Below are 13,201 nucleotides of genomic sequence, written 5' to 3'. Positions count from 1 at the left end.
AATTACATGACAAAAATGTAAGTTACTAACGTAGTCCTTAAGGCTATATTACACATTTTAGGTAATATAATCAGACTATGCTCCGATTAATTTTAACATAACTCGTTATATCACATCGATTTAAATAGGATAGTCTTGTATCATATCAATATAAAAATACAAAGAGTAAGAAAAACTCCATTTGTTGTAATTAACAACATATAGTGCATTAAACATTACGTCAAGGTTTCCCAAACGGGTTCGTAAAGGAACTGCAGGATGTTTGAGACTTCAAGGAGAAGTTAATAATTATAAAAATGTAAAATTACAATCATTTTAATAACATCAAAATAAAAGCTGACTAAAAATTTTTTTATGTAGGCTGTTATTTGTGAACCTGCATGTCATGTGAACATTAACCAAAGTCAGAGAACCCTGAACATGCAAATGTGATTATTGATTATTAATTAATAGTAAATAGGTGAAAGAGGTTCAGATGACGAAGTTTAGGTATGCCTGCATTACATGTAAATAAGAAATCACATGAATTTGTGCAATTCAATGTGTTTGAAAGACAAAAGCCCCCCAAATGACATAGTAAGACATGGTGAAATAACCTAATTCAAATAAAACGTAATGTGTTCATCACAACTTGATGCACACTTCTTAAACCTGAAATGATTTTTATAAATCAGTGGTTAAATGCTGTGTAGCCACCTGATAGTGACTGGTCTCTTTGTGAATGTCCACAAAACTGGAAGACTTTCTGAGTGTGCAGCAGGCTATTTTAGAAAGGAACATTTAATAATGTATTGCTATTGTGTGAATAACATGTAGCCTAATCAATCAAAAAGTAACTAGTCAGATCACGAGCATTTTTTAATGTAATTACAATTACTTAATTTTTGGAATCGGATGTCCTAATTCAGATGACATGTAATCGATTACTACCCAGCACTGTTAATAGTAAAGTAAGTTAAATGCATTGAAATATTTACCGTGTGAAATGTATTCTCAAGCAAATGTATCACTTGACACTTCATTTCCAGCGTTATCGTTGACATGATTGCACAGATATTATTTAAACTGAACTGAGCTGGATGTTGACATCACTGAATTCAATGATGAACTGTCTTTAACTGAAAAATGAGTGTTTACTATTGTCACTTTGCATTATTGACACTATTTTCCTAATTAATGCTGTTCAGTTGCTTTGTCACAATCTGTATTGTTAAAAGCGCTATATAAATAAAGGTGACTTGACTTGACTTGACTTAAATCAAATAACTATTTCTCGACTTTTTTAAATTTATTTTTTATTAGACGTTAAAGACATAACATGCAACATTTACAACTTTAACAAGACATCCAAAAAGATAACACAATTAAAGGAATGGGTTTACATTACATAGAAAAAAATTAATCGATCAATAATACTTAAAGAAGAAAAAGAAGACGGCATATACCCATTCAATTTTCAAGTAACTTCAACTCTTTAGCGAATAAAATTGTATCTCTACATTTTTATGTTATCAATACATTGGAGAGACTCCAAATGCAAATGAAAATCGGTCATAAAGACCTTCAAACAGGGTTTAGAACTATTTATTTTACTTTTATGAATATGAAATTGACCAAAATAAAATCATTAGATTCATCATAAAATTGACAGATGCAGTTTTTGATTCAAAATATAAGAGAACATCTTTGGGTGTTAATTCACAATTATAACCACACTGTAAAAAATAAATTTCATACATTCGATTCCACCACAATTAGGCTACTGCGACACTACTTCATTACAAAAATGGCTCCAGAAAGTAAAATGAGTTCACTTTTGTCGTGTCGAATGCATTGACATACAGTACGTGCTTCCAAGTCTACTTCATGCATGCTGCATCATCCAATGAAGCCCTGAGATCTTAGCATAGGCAGACAGCTGTATGTGCTTCTTCACTAGTTTGGCTCTGTGGTGCTGAGGCTGTGGCTCTTCTTCATCAGTGCACCTGTCAGAGCTGTTCTCTGTGATAAGGCCCGGGATCATTTCGCAGAGGCACGTGGACTAGTGCTGCCATTGTGTGCCACATGACCTAACACTGATACAGTAAATGCATCCTTATTCTATCCTCCTGAGATGATGTAATAAATGCATTACAGTACATTTATTCTTTTAGCAGATGCCTATCCAAAGTGAGGAATGTGGAACAGACTGGGATTACGAAAGCCTGCGGGATCACTGAATGCATAGCATGATTGTCAAGCAGTACCCGTCATGCTGAATGGGAGAATATTATTTGTTCCTTAATAGGATTAGCCTGGTTTGTGAAGTCAAATCACTAGACAGTGAAAGAGCTGCTTACAGCGTGCTGCATTTCACTGTGCTGTTCGGATCTGTTTCTCGTCGTTTGTTGGATTCAAGGTTAAGTAGGCGAAGGAGATTTTGTTTCCAGGGAAATGGGGACACAACACTGAATTGACAATTACGGGGCTGGTCTCAAGTTTAGCACCAGCAGTATTTCCTTTACTTGAAATTCCACCTGGTGCTCTCTGTTATCCCATCCTAATATATTTTGATATTGTCATGACAAAAGGGTGCTGTTAGTTGTAGTACTCAAGACCGAACTCCAGAGTTTAAGACCGTATTTTTATTGTCTTTGTCCTGTCATGGACTTTGGACTTAAAGGGATAGTTCACCCAAAAATGAAAATGCTGTCATTAATTACTCACCCTCATGTCATTTCAAACCCGTAAGACCTTCGTTCATCTTCGGAACGCAAATTAAGATATTTTTGATGGAGTCTGAGCGCTCTCTGACCCTGCATTGACAGCAATGCAACTGAAATGTTCCCAAGTCCAGAGACGGAGCTGGACGTAAACAATGAATGCTGTTCTGTGTCAGCTGCGTCACGACGGATCTGTTTCCTATGCTGTTGTGATTTGATCTGAACGAAAACAACGCTGTGTGACGCAGCTGACACAGAACAGCATACGCTGTTTACGTCCAGCTGATACTCTCCAAAATAGCGCTATAGGGTGACGCGGAGGAGACGAATTGTTGAATAAAGTTGTTTTTTTTTCTTTTGCGCACAAAAAGTATTCTCGTAGCTTCGTAAAATTACGGTTGACCCCCTGATGTCACATGGACTATTTTATCGATCTCCTTGCTCCGTCTCTGGACTTGGGAACATTTCAGTTGTATTGCTGTCTATGCAGGGTCAGACAGCTCTCAGATTCCATCAAAAATATCTTAATTTGTGTTCCGAAGATGAACGAAGGTCTTACGGGTTTGAAACGACATGAGGGTGAGTAATTAATGACAGAATTTTCATTTTTGGGTGAACTAACCCTTTAACCTTATTCTGGTCTCTGACTTCACGCGGATGAGACCCTTTATGATCTTGAACTTGACTCGAATGCGACCCTCTTCTGGTCTCGGTCTTGACACGTATACACCTCACTTCTGGTCTCAGACTTGATTCTAAGCAACCCTCTTCTGGTGTCAGACTCGACTCAGATGTGACCTGATCTCGTTCTCGATCCTCTTATGGTCTCAAACTTGACTCGGAAGCCACCCTCTACTGGACTCTGACTTGAATCGGACACAACCTCCTTCTGGTCTTGGACTTGTGACTCTCTTCGGGTCTTAGAAATGACGTGACTAGACTTGCGATGGACTTGACTTGAAGCGACCTTCTGGTCTCGGATTTGACTTGAAGTGACACTCTTTTGGTTTCAGACTTGACCCTCTTCTGGATTGAGAAATGACGCGACTTGATTTGCGATGGACTTTACTTGAAGTGACCCTATTTTGGTCTCAGACTTGACTTGAAGCGACCCTCTTTTGGTCTCAGACTTGACTTGAAGTGACCCTATTTTGGTCTCAGACTTGATTTGAAGCGACCCTCTTTTGGTATGGGACTTGACTTGAAGCGACCTTCTTTTGGTCTCAGACTTGACTTGAAGCGACCCTCTTTTGGTCTCGAACTTGACTTGAAGCGACCTTCTTTTGGTCTCAGACTTGACTTGAAGCGACACTCTTTTGGTTTCAGACTTGACCCTCTTCTGGTTTGAGAAATGACGCGACTTGATTTGCGATGGACTTAACTTGAAGCGACCCTATTTTGGTCTCAGACTTGACTTGAAGCGACCCTCTTTTGGTCTCGAACTTGACTTGAAGCGACCTTCTTTTGGTCTCAGACTTGACTTGAAGCGACCCTCTTTTGGTCTCGAACTTGACTTGAAGCGACCTTCTTTTGGTCTCAGACTTGACTTGAAGCGACCCTCTTTTGGTCTCAGACTTGATTTGAAGCGACCCTCTTTTGGTCTCGGACTTGATTTGAAGCGACCCTCTTTTGGTCTCGGACTTGACTTGAAGCGACCTTCTTTTGGTATCGGACTTGACTTGAAGCGACCCTCTTTTGGTCTCAGACTTGACTTGAAGCGACCCTCTTTTGGTCTCAGACTTGACTTGAAGCGACGCTCTTTTGGTCTCAGACTTGATTTGAAGCGACCCTCTTTTGGTCTCGAAATTGACTTGAAGCGACCTTCTTTTGGTATCGGACTTGACTCAGATGTGACTCTTCTGATCGCGAACACAACCCTTTTCTTGTCTCAGTCTTTATTTAGACATAACCTACTCAAGTCTAAGCCTTGAATCGAATGAGCTGGTCTCGACTACAAGACAGCAATTCACTGTAGTACATCCTTAAGTATATATTGTATGTATGTATATATATATATATATATCTTTTTTTTTTAATGGTCTCCAGAAAACTAAATGTTAAAGAAGAATCACCCAAATATGTCTGTTTGTTCAAGCCATAGTCCTTTTATGCCTCACTGGCAAAGAGAATTAAGAATTGAGTAGATTATTGTAGTACCCCATCTTTTGCCATTTCCTTCCAGAACGGCTCCATTGGCCAGAGATGGAAATGTCTAAGAGTTGTGTCCTAAGCCCCATGGAGAAGCCTGTGAGCCCCAGTCAGCTGCATCTGGAGCGCATATCCTCTGGCGTTCTGAAGGACCTGTTTAACACAGCCACCAGCAGCTACAACACACTGCTGCAGAAAGAGTCAGATGCTCAGGAGAGCCCTAAACACTCCTCCTACAAGTGCCCCAAACGAGTCTCCACGGCAAGGCATCGCGACAGACCCCTGCCGACCCTTGCACCTCTAACGATGAGTGGCCTGGCTTTTGGTTGCAGAGACAGCAGGCACTCTCAGTCAGTGTTCTCGTGTTTCTCCACCAGCAGTTCCAAGCAAACTAACAGCATCACCATGTTGGGCAGTGCCATCCGCCTGTCCCCCGGACCAATCCCCAGGCCTAAAAACAGCTGCCCGGCCGGCACCAAACTCCCGCAGCTCTCCAGAGTGCCTCCTGCTGCTCGTGATGTAGAGAACTCAATCAAGAAGCTCTGCATCCTCACTGCCATAAAGCCGTCTAATGTAGAGAAAGAGAAGGCCAGGTTTTTCAAAGCAGACTTTAAATACAATCCTCAGTTTGAGTACAGCAACCCTCTGCCTCCACAAGTACTAGCAAAGCACAGCACCGCTTCAGACCGCTTCCTCACACAGGTGAGTGCCCATACTCTCACACAGAATAGATTAAGGACCTTGACTCGGTATCCACTGTTATCCAGTCACAAACATGCACTTGTTCAAAATTGGGCCTGAGGCATATGCTGGTTAGGTATATTTTGAAGCATGGCTGCTGTTTTTAGCTGGTTTAAGCTGGTCAGGTGCTGGTCCTAAGCATGAGCTCCTGCTCAGGACCAGCTTAAACCAGCTGCCATGCTTCAAAACATACATAACCAGCATATGCTGTTTTGTTCAACAGGGAATCCAGTGATTTCAACAGGAATCATTACAATTGGGAAGACAAAAGATTCTCCATTGCGTATTTTGAAATGGGTTTGACACATGAAGTCACCACTCTAACCAATAGAAAGCTGTTTGGTGTGAAAGTGACTTCTGTGTGAGCTATGTTTCATATGTTTGACTATACCCAAGGGAACTTTTTTGGCAAAATTTTGGCAAAGTCACGATGTGACCGCACCTTTACTACTATACTAGTATTCAACAAAAGCTTGTCCAGTGTCTTGTAAGTGCACAGTACACTTGCATAGAGTGTTTTGGGCCCTATACGTTTTTTAATTACATTGTGTAGCAAGACATCCTCCGAAATGAGATGCAGTTATGGAAAGATATGTCAACATTTGAACCACTTTAAAGTGTTTTTTAAACATTTGTATTGTTAAATATTCAAGTAAGTTGAAACCTAGTACTTTTATTAAAAAATGTATTTTCTCTCCAAAAAAATCCCGTTGTCACCAGTGTGCAGTGAACTTTGAGATCGTCTGGTCCACGAAGGATCCATTCATTGTATCCTTTGTGGCTTGGAAAATGAAGGACGCATTTCAAGGCCACGCTTGAAGGAGGCTTTGAAATGGATGGCCTTCGTCGTGCCATTGTAATGCCTTGAAAGGATACAGCCTCTGAATTTGGCCATGCCATATTTCATTCTGACAATGCTTGCGTTTGCACATTAGCATTAGTGTCTAGCAAACTTCGTTACCCTAAAATTCACCAAGACATACATTCATACTTTGCCACTGTTCTACAACCTGTTCCACTGTGCAAGGGGTTGTGACAAATACTAGACTGAAAATCATGCAATTATGCATACTCAAAATTAGCCAAATAGTAATTTGTACACCTTTAGCATATGTGTTGTGATGTGATGCACTTACGCTACTCTATTTAGTTGGATAGTATGCAAATTGGGATTCAGCCTATGAGTAATTAACAAATGCTTTTATGTCTAATGGTTTTGTTTTTAATTTTATTGCATGCTGCATTGCTTTAAAAAGGACTTATGCATTTAGCATTCATTTGCTTTCATCCTTTCTTATGCTGATATCTTCTATAAGGTTTGGCGTTCGTTATTCTCATTCACATGCCATAATCCAGCTCCTGGTGGGCCGCAGTTCCAACCCTCCTCCAACACACATATTACCAGTAGTTTTCAAATAATCCTGAAGAACTTGATTAGCTGTAGATGTGTTTAATTAAGGTTGAAGCTAAACTCTGCAGGGCCGTGGCCCTCCAGGAACTGAGTTTGGCACCCCTGCTGAAAGGTCACAGTCCTGTAAATGAGATTAATAGGAATTGCTCCTGAAATAAACACTCTGACTCTTTAGTTTTGTACGTTCAACATGGATTAAGTTAGAAACAAGTGCTTTACCTTTATAGCTGCGTCTCAGGCTCAGCAGCTCAAAGTAATGTGCTACAACTGTATGTGTTGCCAACAACACAGTCAGACTAATAAACCTCTTTGAAGGTTAAAGAGTTCATTATTTCAATTCAATTCAGTTTCCCGCTAGCTATTAAACAGAGCCAACACTGAGAGACCAACACAGAGCACTTTATACAGGGCATCAGAGATCCCATAATAGTTTTCCTGGCTGCAAAAGCCAACAAAAACAACATAGCAAGTTATAATTTATGGATTAATGTTTAAATGTAGGGTATAGTGGCTGTATTAGAGCTTTGTGTGCTGCAGCAAAGGATAAATGGATTCATTTCAGACCATTATATTGATTATCTCAGAGTGCCGAGCTCATTGTAGATCAACCTCAGGCATAACCTGATGGATCACAAATCAGTTTTCATAAATCCACACAACACCAAAGCCCCAGCTATATGGTCTATACATACATGACGTAACAATTGAGCGTTATATTGAGTTATGCTTCTGCAGGCATATTTCACTTTATTTATCTTAAAGCACAAGCAGTCCCAAAATATCTACTACACAAGGGACTAATTTAGGCTCATGTAGGTAGCAAAAGGTGTTATCTGTAAAAGTTGTCTCCTGAGTGTTTGCTGTCGTCTCAGGCTGTGCGGATCATGGAGTTGGCCTTGCAGAAATACGGCTCCTATGAGAAGTTTGAACAGGCTACTGGAGGAAACCTCCTCACCAAGAGCCGCATCTGGTACCATGTCAAAAAATACATGGAGAAGGAAGGATGCATGGGAGAGGTGAGAGAGCGAGATTTAAATGCAAATTCACAGTTTGTTAGCTGCACTTTTAATTCAATCAAAAAATCTCAAAAACAGTTGAGAAAAATATGACAATTTATAATTGAAAGTTGTTTTTTATGTTTTTGAAAGAAATCTCTTATGCTCACCAAGGCTGCATTTATTTGATCAAAAATACAGCAAAAGTTTAGAAATATTATTACAATTTAAAATAACTGTTTTCTATCATAATACATTTTAAAATGCAATTTATTCGTGTGATGGAAAAGCTGAAATTTCAGCATCATTGCTCCTATCTTCAGTGTCACACGATCCTTCAGAAATCACTCTAATATGCTGGTTTACTGACCCCAATCTTTTGAATGGTAGTGTTGTTTATTGATATTATTCGGTTGATATCATCTTGAGTGTAGATGTAAAATTTTCTCTCTCTGCAGATTGTGGTTAATCTCACTGATGACCTCCTGTCCAGAGCATCTATGACTGTGGTGAACAGCAGACCTACACTCACCATTAACATCTCTACTGCCAGAGAGCAGTGGCTGGAGGGGATGCTGAGGCATGAAATCGGTGCGTGTTTGTCTATATCAGCATCTGACAGTCATATTAGAATAGTGAGACCCATTCAAGTCTTTCATGATCCACCAGCTCCACTCCCTTGTGCTCTGTACTGTGGATCGTGTCTCGGTCACCCCAGAAAAACCAGCCATCTGTGTCGGCAACAGCTTGTGTTCCTGCTGTCAGGGACTATTAGACCCTGAGCGTATCAGAGCTGAGTATCAAGAACACATTAATTACACTCCCACGCTGTGTGTTCTCGCTCTGCTTCACTTTCTCTGTTGGTCTGCTCAGAAATCAGGGGTTGGCTGCTGGAGACTTGACCTAGCAATTGTTTGCAATGTTTTGGTAAAGATATGTTCAGTAGTCACAAGTGAGTGCCTTGTGAAAAAGAAGTGTGGTTAATTGTATTATTAATGCGCTAGAAGTCTTAAAAATTAAAAAATACTTGCAGATCATATAATAATAAAATAAAAGAACACTCAAGTGCACTTAAAGAGAGACACTTAAGTACATTTTTCAAAAGTACACTTAATAATTATGTCAAAAGTTTTACTTTAAAGTACATTTTAATTCATTATGTTTGCACTTATGTTGATGTGTTGACTAACATACTAAAGCACATGGAAAGTATTGATTGATTATAATTGTAACTGTCATGTGTTGTTCAGTATAACATTTAAATTTAATACATTTTAAATTTAGTAAATTGCAACTTGATCATCATAAATGTGTAATTACAAATATATTTAAATACATGACACAACTTTCAATAAAAATGAAAAAGTATATTTTAGTTGATCATAAATGCTTGTCAGTATATTCGGCAGTAACTTTAACCATATTTCAAAGACAGTATAGGTAATTATGAAATTACATATAAAGATGTACTTAAGTCCTACTTTAGTGGGTGAATTTAATATCAATGTAAAATATTCTACATTTCCATTTTAATTGCAGTTAGCATACAGTTCAGTGTCTTACATTTAGTCTACTTTTTTAAAGTATATCATGTTACAGTATATTTATATTATTTCCATAAAAAGTATACTAAAGGGAAATTTTGGAATGTTAAAAGTGTATTACAAGGTGTGCGATAATGGCTTATAATTGTGAATGAATTGAGCTAAATGGTGAAAGCATCTTTATTGATATTGCTTATACTTATATTTTCTCGAGTTATGCCAAGCTCTAAATTATTTTTTTATTTTGGTAGAAATATTGATTAAAACATTTTTTAAACATCCTGCTCATTACAAATGAATGGTTCTTTGAATATTATTGCGAAGAGCGGGGGCTCCTCTGTATAATATGACAACAATGAAATTAATTTGATAACTACAGATTATTAATAGTTATTAAAGCAATAAGCCCCAAGAAGCCGTGGTTTACAGTGAATTTATAACAGCTAAGGGGCCTTGTTAGGCACGACGTGAAGCAACCCCCTTAGCTGTTATAAATTCTCTGTAAACCACGGCTTCACAGCGCTTATTGCTTTTATAAAACGGTTATTGCATATATGTAGTAAGCTTTCACAAAATCGCAATAAGCCCCAAGAAGCCGTGGTTTACAGTGAATTTATAACAGCTAAGGGGCCTTGTTAGGCACGACGTGAAGCAACCCCCTGTTATAAATTCACTGTAAACCACGGCTTCACAGCGCTTATTGCTTTTATAAAACGGTTATTGCATATACGTAGTAAGCTTTCACAAAATAAAACAGCAAATAAAGTGTAATGATATTAATAAAAACATTATTCTTCCACCAAACAATGTAGTTCCTCAGAAACAGTTGTGGTTGCTACAAAGTGGCTGCCGAGCAACACACAGATGTAAATAAAGGTGTGTGTTTTTTACAACAGTATGTAATTTAAATGTAAATGTAATTTACAACAGCTTCGAATGTGGCTCAGCCAATCAGAATCAAGGACCGGAACTATCCGTTTTATAATAGTAATTTTGATTAAGTTTGATCTTCCAATATGAATGAATGAATCCAGATTGTTCTGAATTGTTTGCTAGAGTAAACCCCTCTACATCTTTCACACAGGTACGCACTACTTCCGCGGCATCAACAACAGTCACCAGCCGTGGGGCAGCAGCGGCGGCAGAAAGAAACACGGTCTGCGGCCTATCAACCCCACTGAGGAGGGTCTAGCCAGCATCCACAGTGTGCTCTTCCGCAAGGACCCCACGCTGTGGCGCGCCGCCCTGCTCTACTACACCGTCTACCAGGCCAGCCGCATGTCCTTCTCACAGCTGTTTCACAACCTGGGCCGGTTCCTGCACGACCCCAACACGCGATGGGACTACTGCGTCAGAGCCAAACGAGGACAGACCGACACGGCACTGCCAGGTACAGCATGATGCCGATATCTGAGCATGGTGGCTGATAACCGATATACAGTAAAGTCAATTTCAATTCAGTTCAAGTTTATTTGTATAGCGCTTTTCACGATACAAATTGTTGCAAAGCAGCTTTACAGAAAATTGAAGTTTCTAATTTAAAGTTTCTACATTATATTTAGTAGTAGCTTTAGCTTATCAGTGGTGACTAGGTCAAGTTGATGTCCATATGGCAGAAATGTACAGTAAAATGAATGCAGTTAGTTAATGATATGTAATCAGTGAACACTATTAACTGCAATGATTATATGTTGTGATTAAACATAGCAAAATTTGGTAGTTTTGTATAAAGTCAATATATATATTTGATGTCACACTGTTTAATTTAAAGATAGCAAAAACACATGCATAACAATAGCTGAAATTAAAAATTCAGTTCAAGTTTATTTGTATAGCGCTTTTCACGATACAAATTGTTGCAAAGCAGCTTTACAGAAAATTGAAGTTTCTAATTTAAAGTTTCTACATTATATTTAGTAGTAGCTTTAGCTTATCAGTGGTGACTAGGTCAAGTTGATGTCCATATGGCAGAAATGTACAGTAAAATGAATGCAGTTAGTTAATGATATGTAATCAGTGAACACTATTAACTGCAATGATTATATGTTGTGATTAAACATAGCAAAATTTGGTAGTTTTGTATAAAGTTAATATATATATTTGATGTCACACTGTTTAATTTAAAGATAGCAAAAACACATGCATAACAATAGCTGAAATTAAAATTATATTTATTTTACATAATATTTACTAAATGTGAAAATGTATAAATATGAAAAAAATAATAATAATTTGAACTTGATAAAAAATAAATCTGTAAGGTAAAGAGATTTATTTAGATGGTGATTCTGTAATTCTATTGTAGTATTTTTCACAAATAAAGACATTTTTATGAATGTGAATAAGAAGGATGTATGCACTGTAAGCAAGAATTTCCGAACAATGCCGATAATTAAAAAATGCTAATTATCGACCGATATATCGGCCTTGGAAATATATATCGGTCAATGATTCTAAGGCTTATGACATCTTACATAATTATTATTGCTTGCTTATGCGTGTAAATAATTAAAAAAATGTGTTATTAAGGTTGTTTCAGTAAGGACCAGGTTTATCTAGATGGCATCCTGAAGATCCTCAGACACAGAGACAAGATTGACTTCCAGCTTCTCATGGCTCTGGGAAAGGTACTTTACTGACACACTTAACTTGATTTATTTGTTGCAAGATTAATTGAAATGAAAGCTAAATCACAATATTCAATTAAATCAATATATGTGCTGAGTGAAGCACAGCACTGTGTTCATTTACACGTGAGCAGCTCATAATTCAAGTTTAAGCATCTCGGATCGATTCACAGTGAATGCTGCTCCACATGATCTCCATCTCTGCATCTCCTTTGAGTCTGAGTGTGTTTAACGTGCATTTGGGAACAAAACATGAGCCAGCCATCTTCCCATACTTGTAATGAGAAGCACAAAAGAGAAGCTTTATGGGCTTTCCTGGGGTTTACGTCAAAATAAAAGTTTGATAGTTTAATAATTGAAAAACTGCATTTACATTTTTTCCCCAAATCATGCAGCTTTTAACTGTGTTGTGTATTGTGCAGGTGTCGTATGAGGACGTGGAGCGCCTGAAGAGTCTGGCTCTGATGGAGCATGTGCGGATTCCTCACTTCCTGCAGGACCAAGCGCGCTACACGGAGCAGCTTCATAAAATCATGGAGGTCAACCAGTTAACTGATGAGGAGCTGTGCATACTTATCTGAACATGTGACCTCTGACCTCCAGCATGAATCTCACAAAACCTGTCCAGGTCATACATTACCATTCATAAACAAAAACATGTTCAGGTCATATTTCACTAAAACCTAAAGAAAGAAAGATTAAATTACTTTTAGCATTAAAAAGTAAGCTTATTTTTAGAAGCATTAAATATTTGTGAATTTAAAAAAATTGATCCTCAGACACAGAGACAAGATTGACTTCCAGCTTCTCATGGCTCTGGGAAAGGTACTTTACTGACACACTTAACTTGATTTATTTGTTGCAAGATTAATTGAAATGAAAGTTACATCACAATATTCAATTAAATCAATATATGTGCTGAGTGAAGCACAGCACTGTGTTCATTTACACGTGAGCAGCTCATAATTCAAGTTTAAGCATCTCGGATCGATTCACAGTGAATGCTGCTCCACATGATCTCCATCTCTGCATC

At 38.2% G+C, this 13,201-nt stretch overlaps 1 protein-coding gene across 1 annotated transcript; it reads left to right on the top strand.

Moving 5' to 3' along the window:
• The first annotated feature begins 4,878 nt into the window (after positions 1–4,878).
• On the top strand, positions 4,879–12,812 carry matcap2 (microtubule associated tyrosine carboxypeptidase 2). The gene is made up of 6 exons (XM_016248899.1): positions 4,879–5,552; positions 7,875–8,018; positions 8,456–8,588; positions 10,626–10,931; positions 12,071–12,168; positions 12,591–12,812. The coding sequence occupies exons 1-6, from the start codon at positions 4,905–4,907 to the stop codon at positions 12,747–12,749; spliced, it is 1,488 nt and encodes a 495-aa protein (XP_016104385.1). The 5' UTR covers positions 4,879–4,904; the 3' UTR covers positions 12,750–12,812.
• The last annotated feature ends 389 nt before the right edge of the window (positions 12,813–13,201 follow it).

This window comes from Sinocyclocheilus grahami, unplaced genomic scaffold (genome assembly GCF_001515645.1).
Source record: "Sinocyclocheilus grahami isolate Dianchi unplaced genomic scaffold, SAMN03320097.WGS_v1.1 scaffold898.1, whole genome shotgun sequence".
NCBI lineage: Eukaryota > Metazoa > Chordata > Actinopteri > Cypriniformes > Cyprinidae > Sinocyclocheilus > Sinocyclocheilus grahami.
Note: the sequence above shows the minus strand (reverse complement) of the source record. Positions and strands in the feature narration are given on the sequence as shown.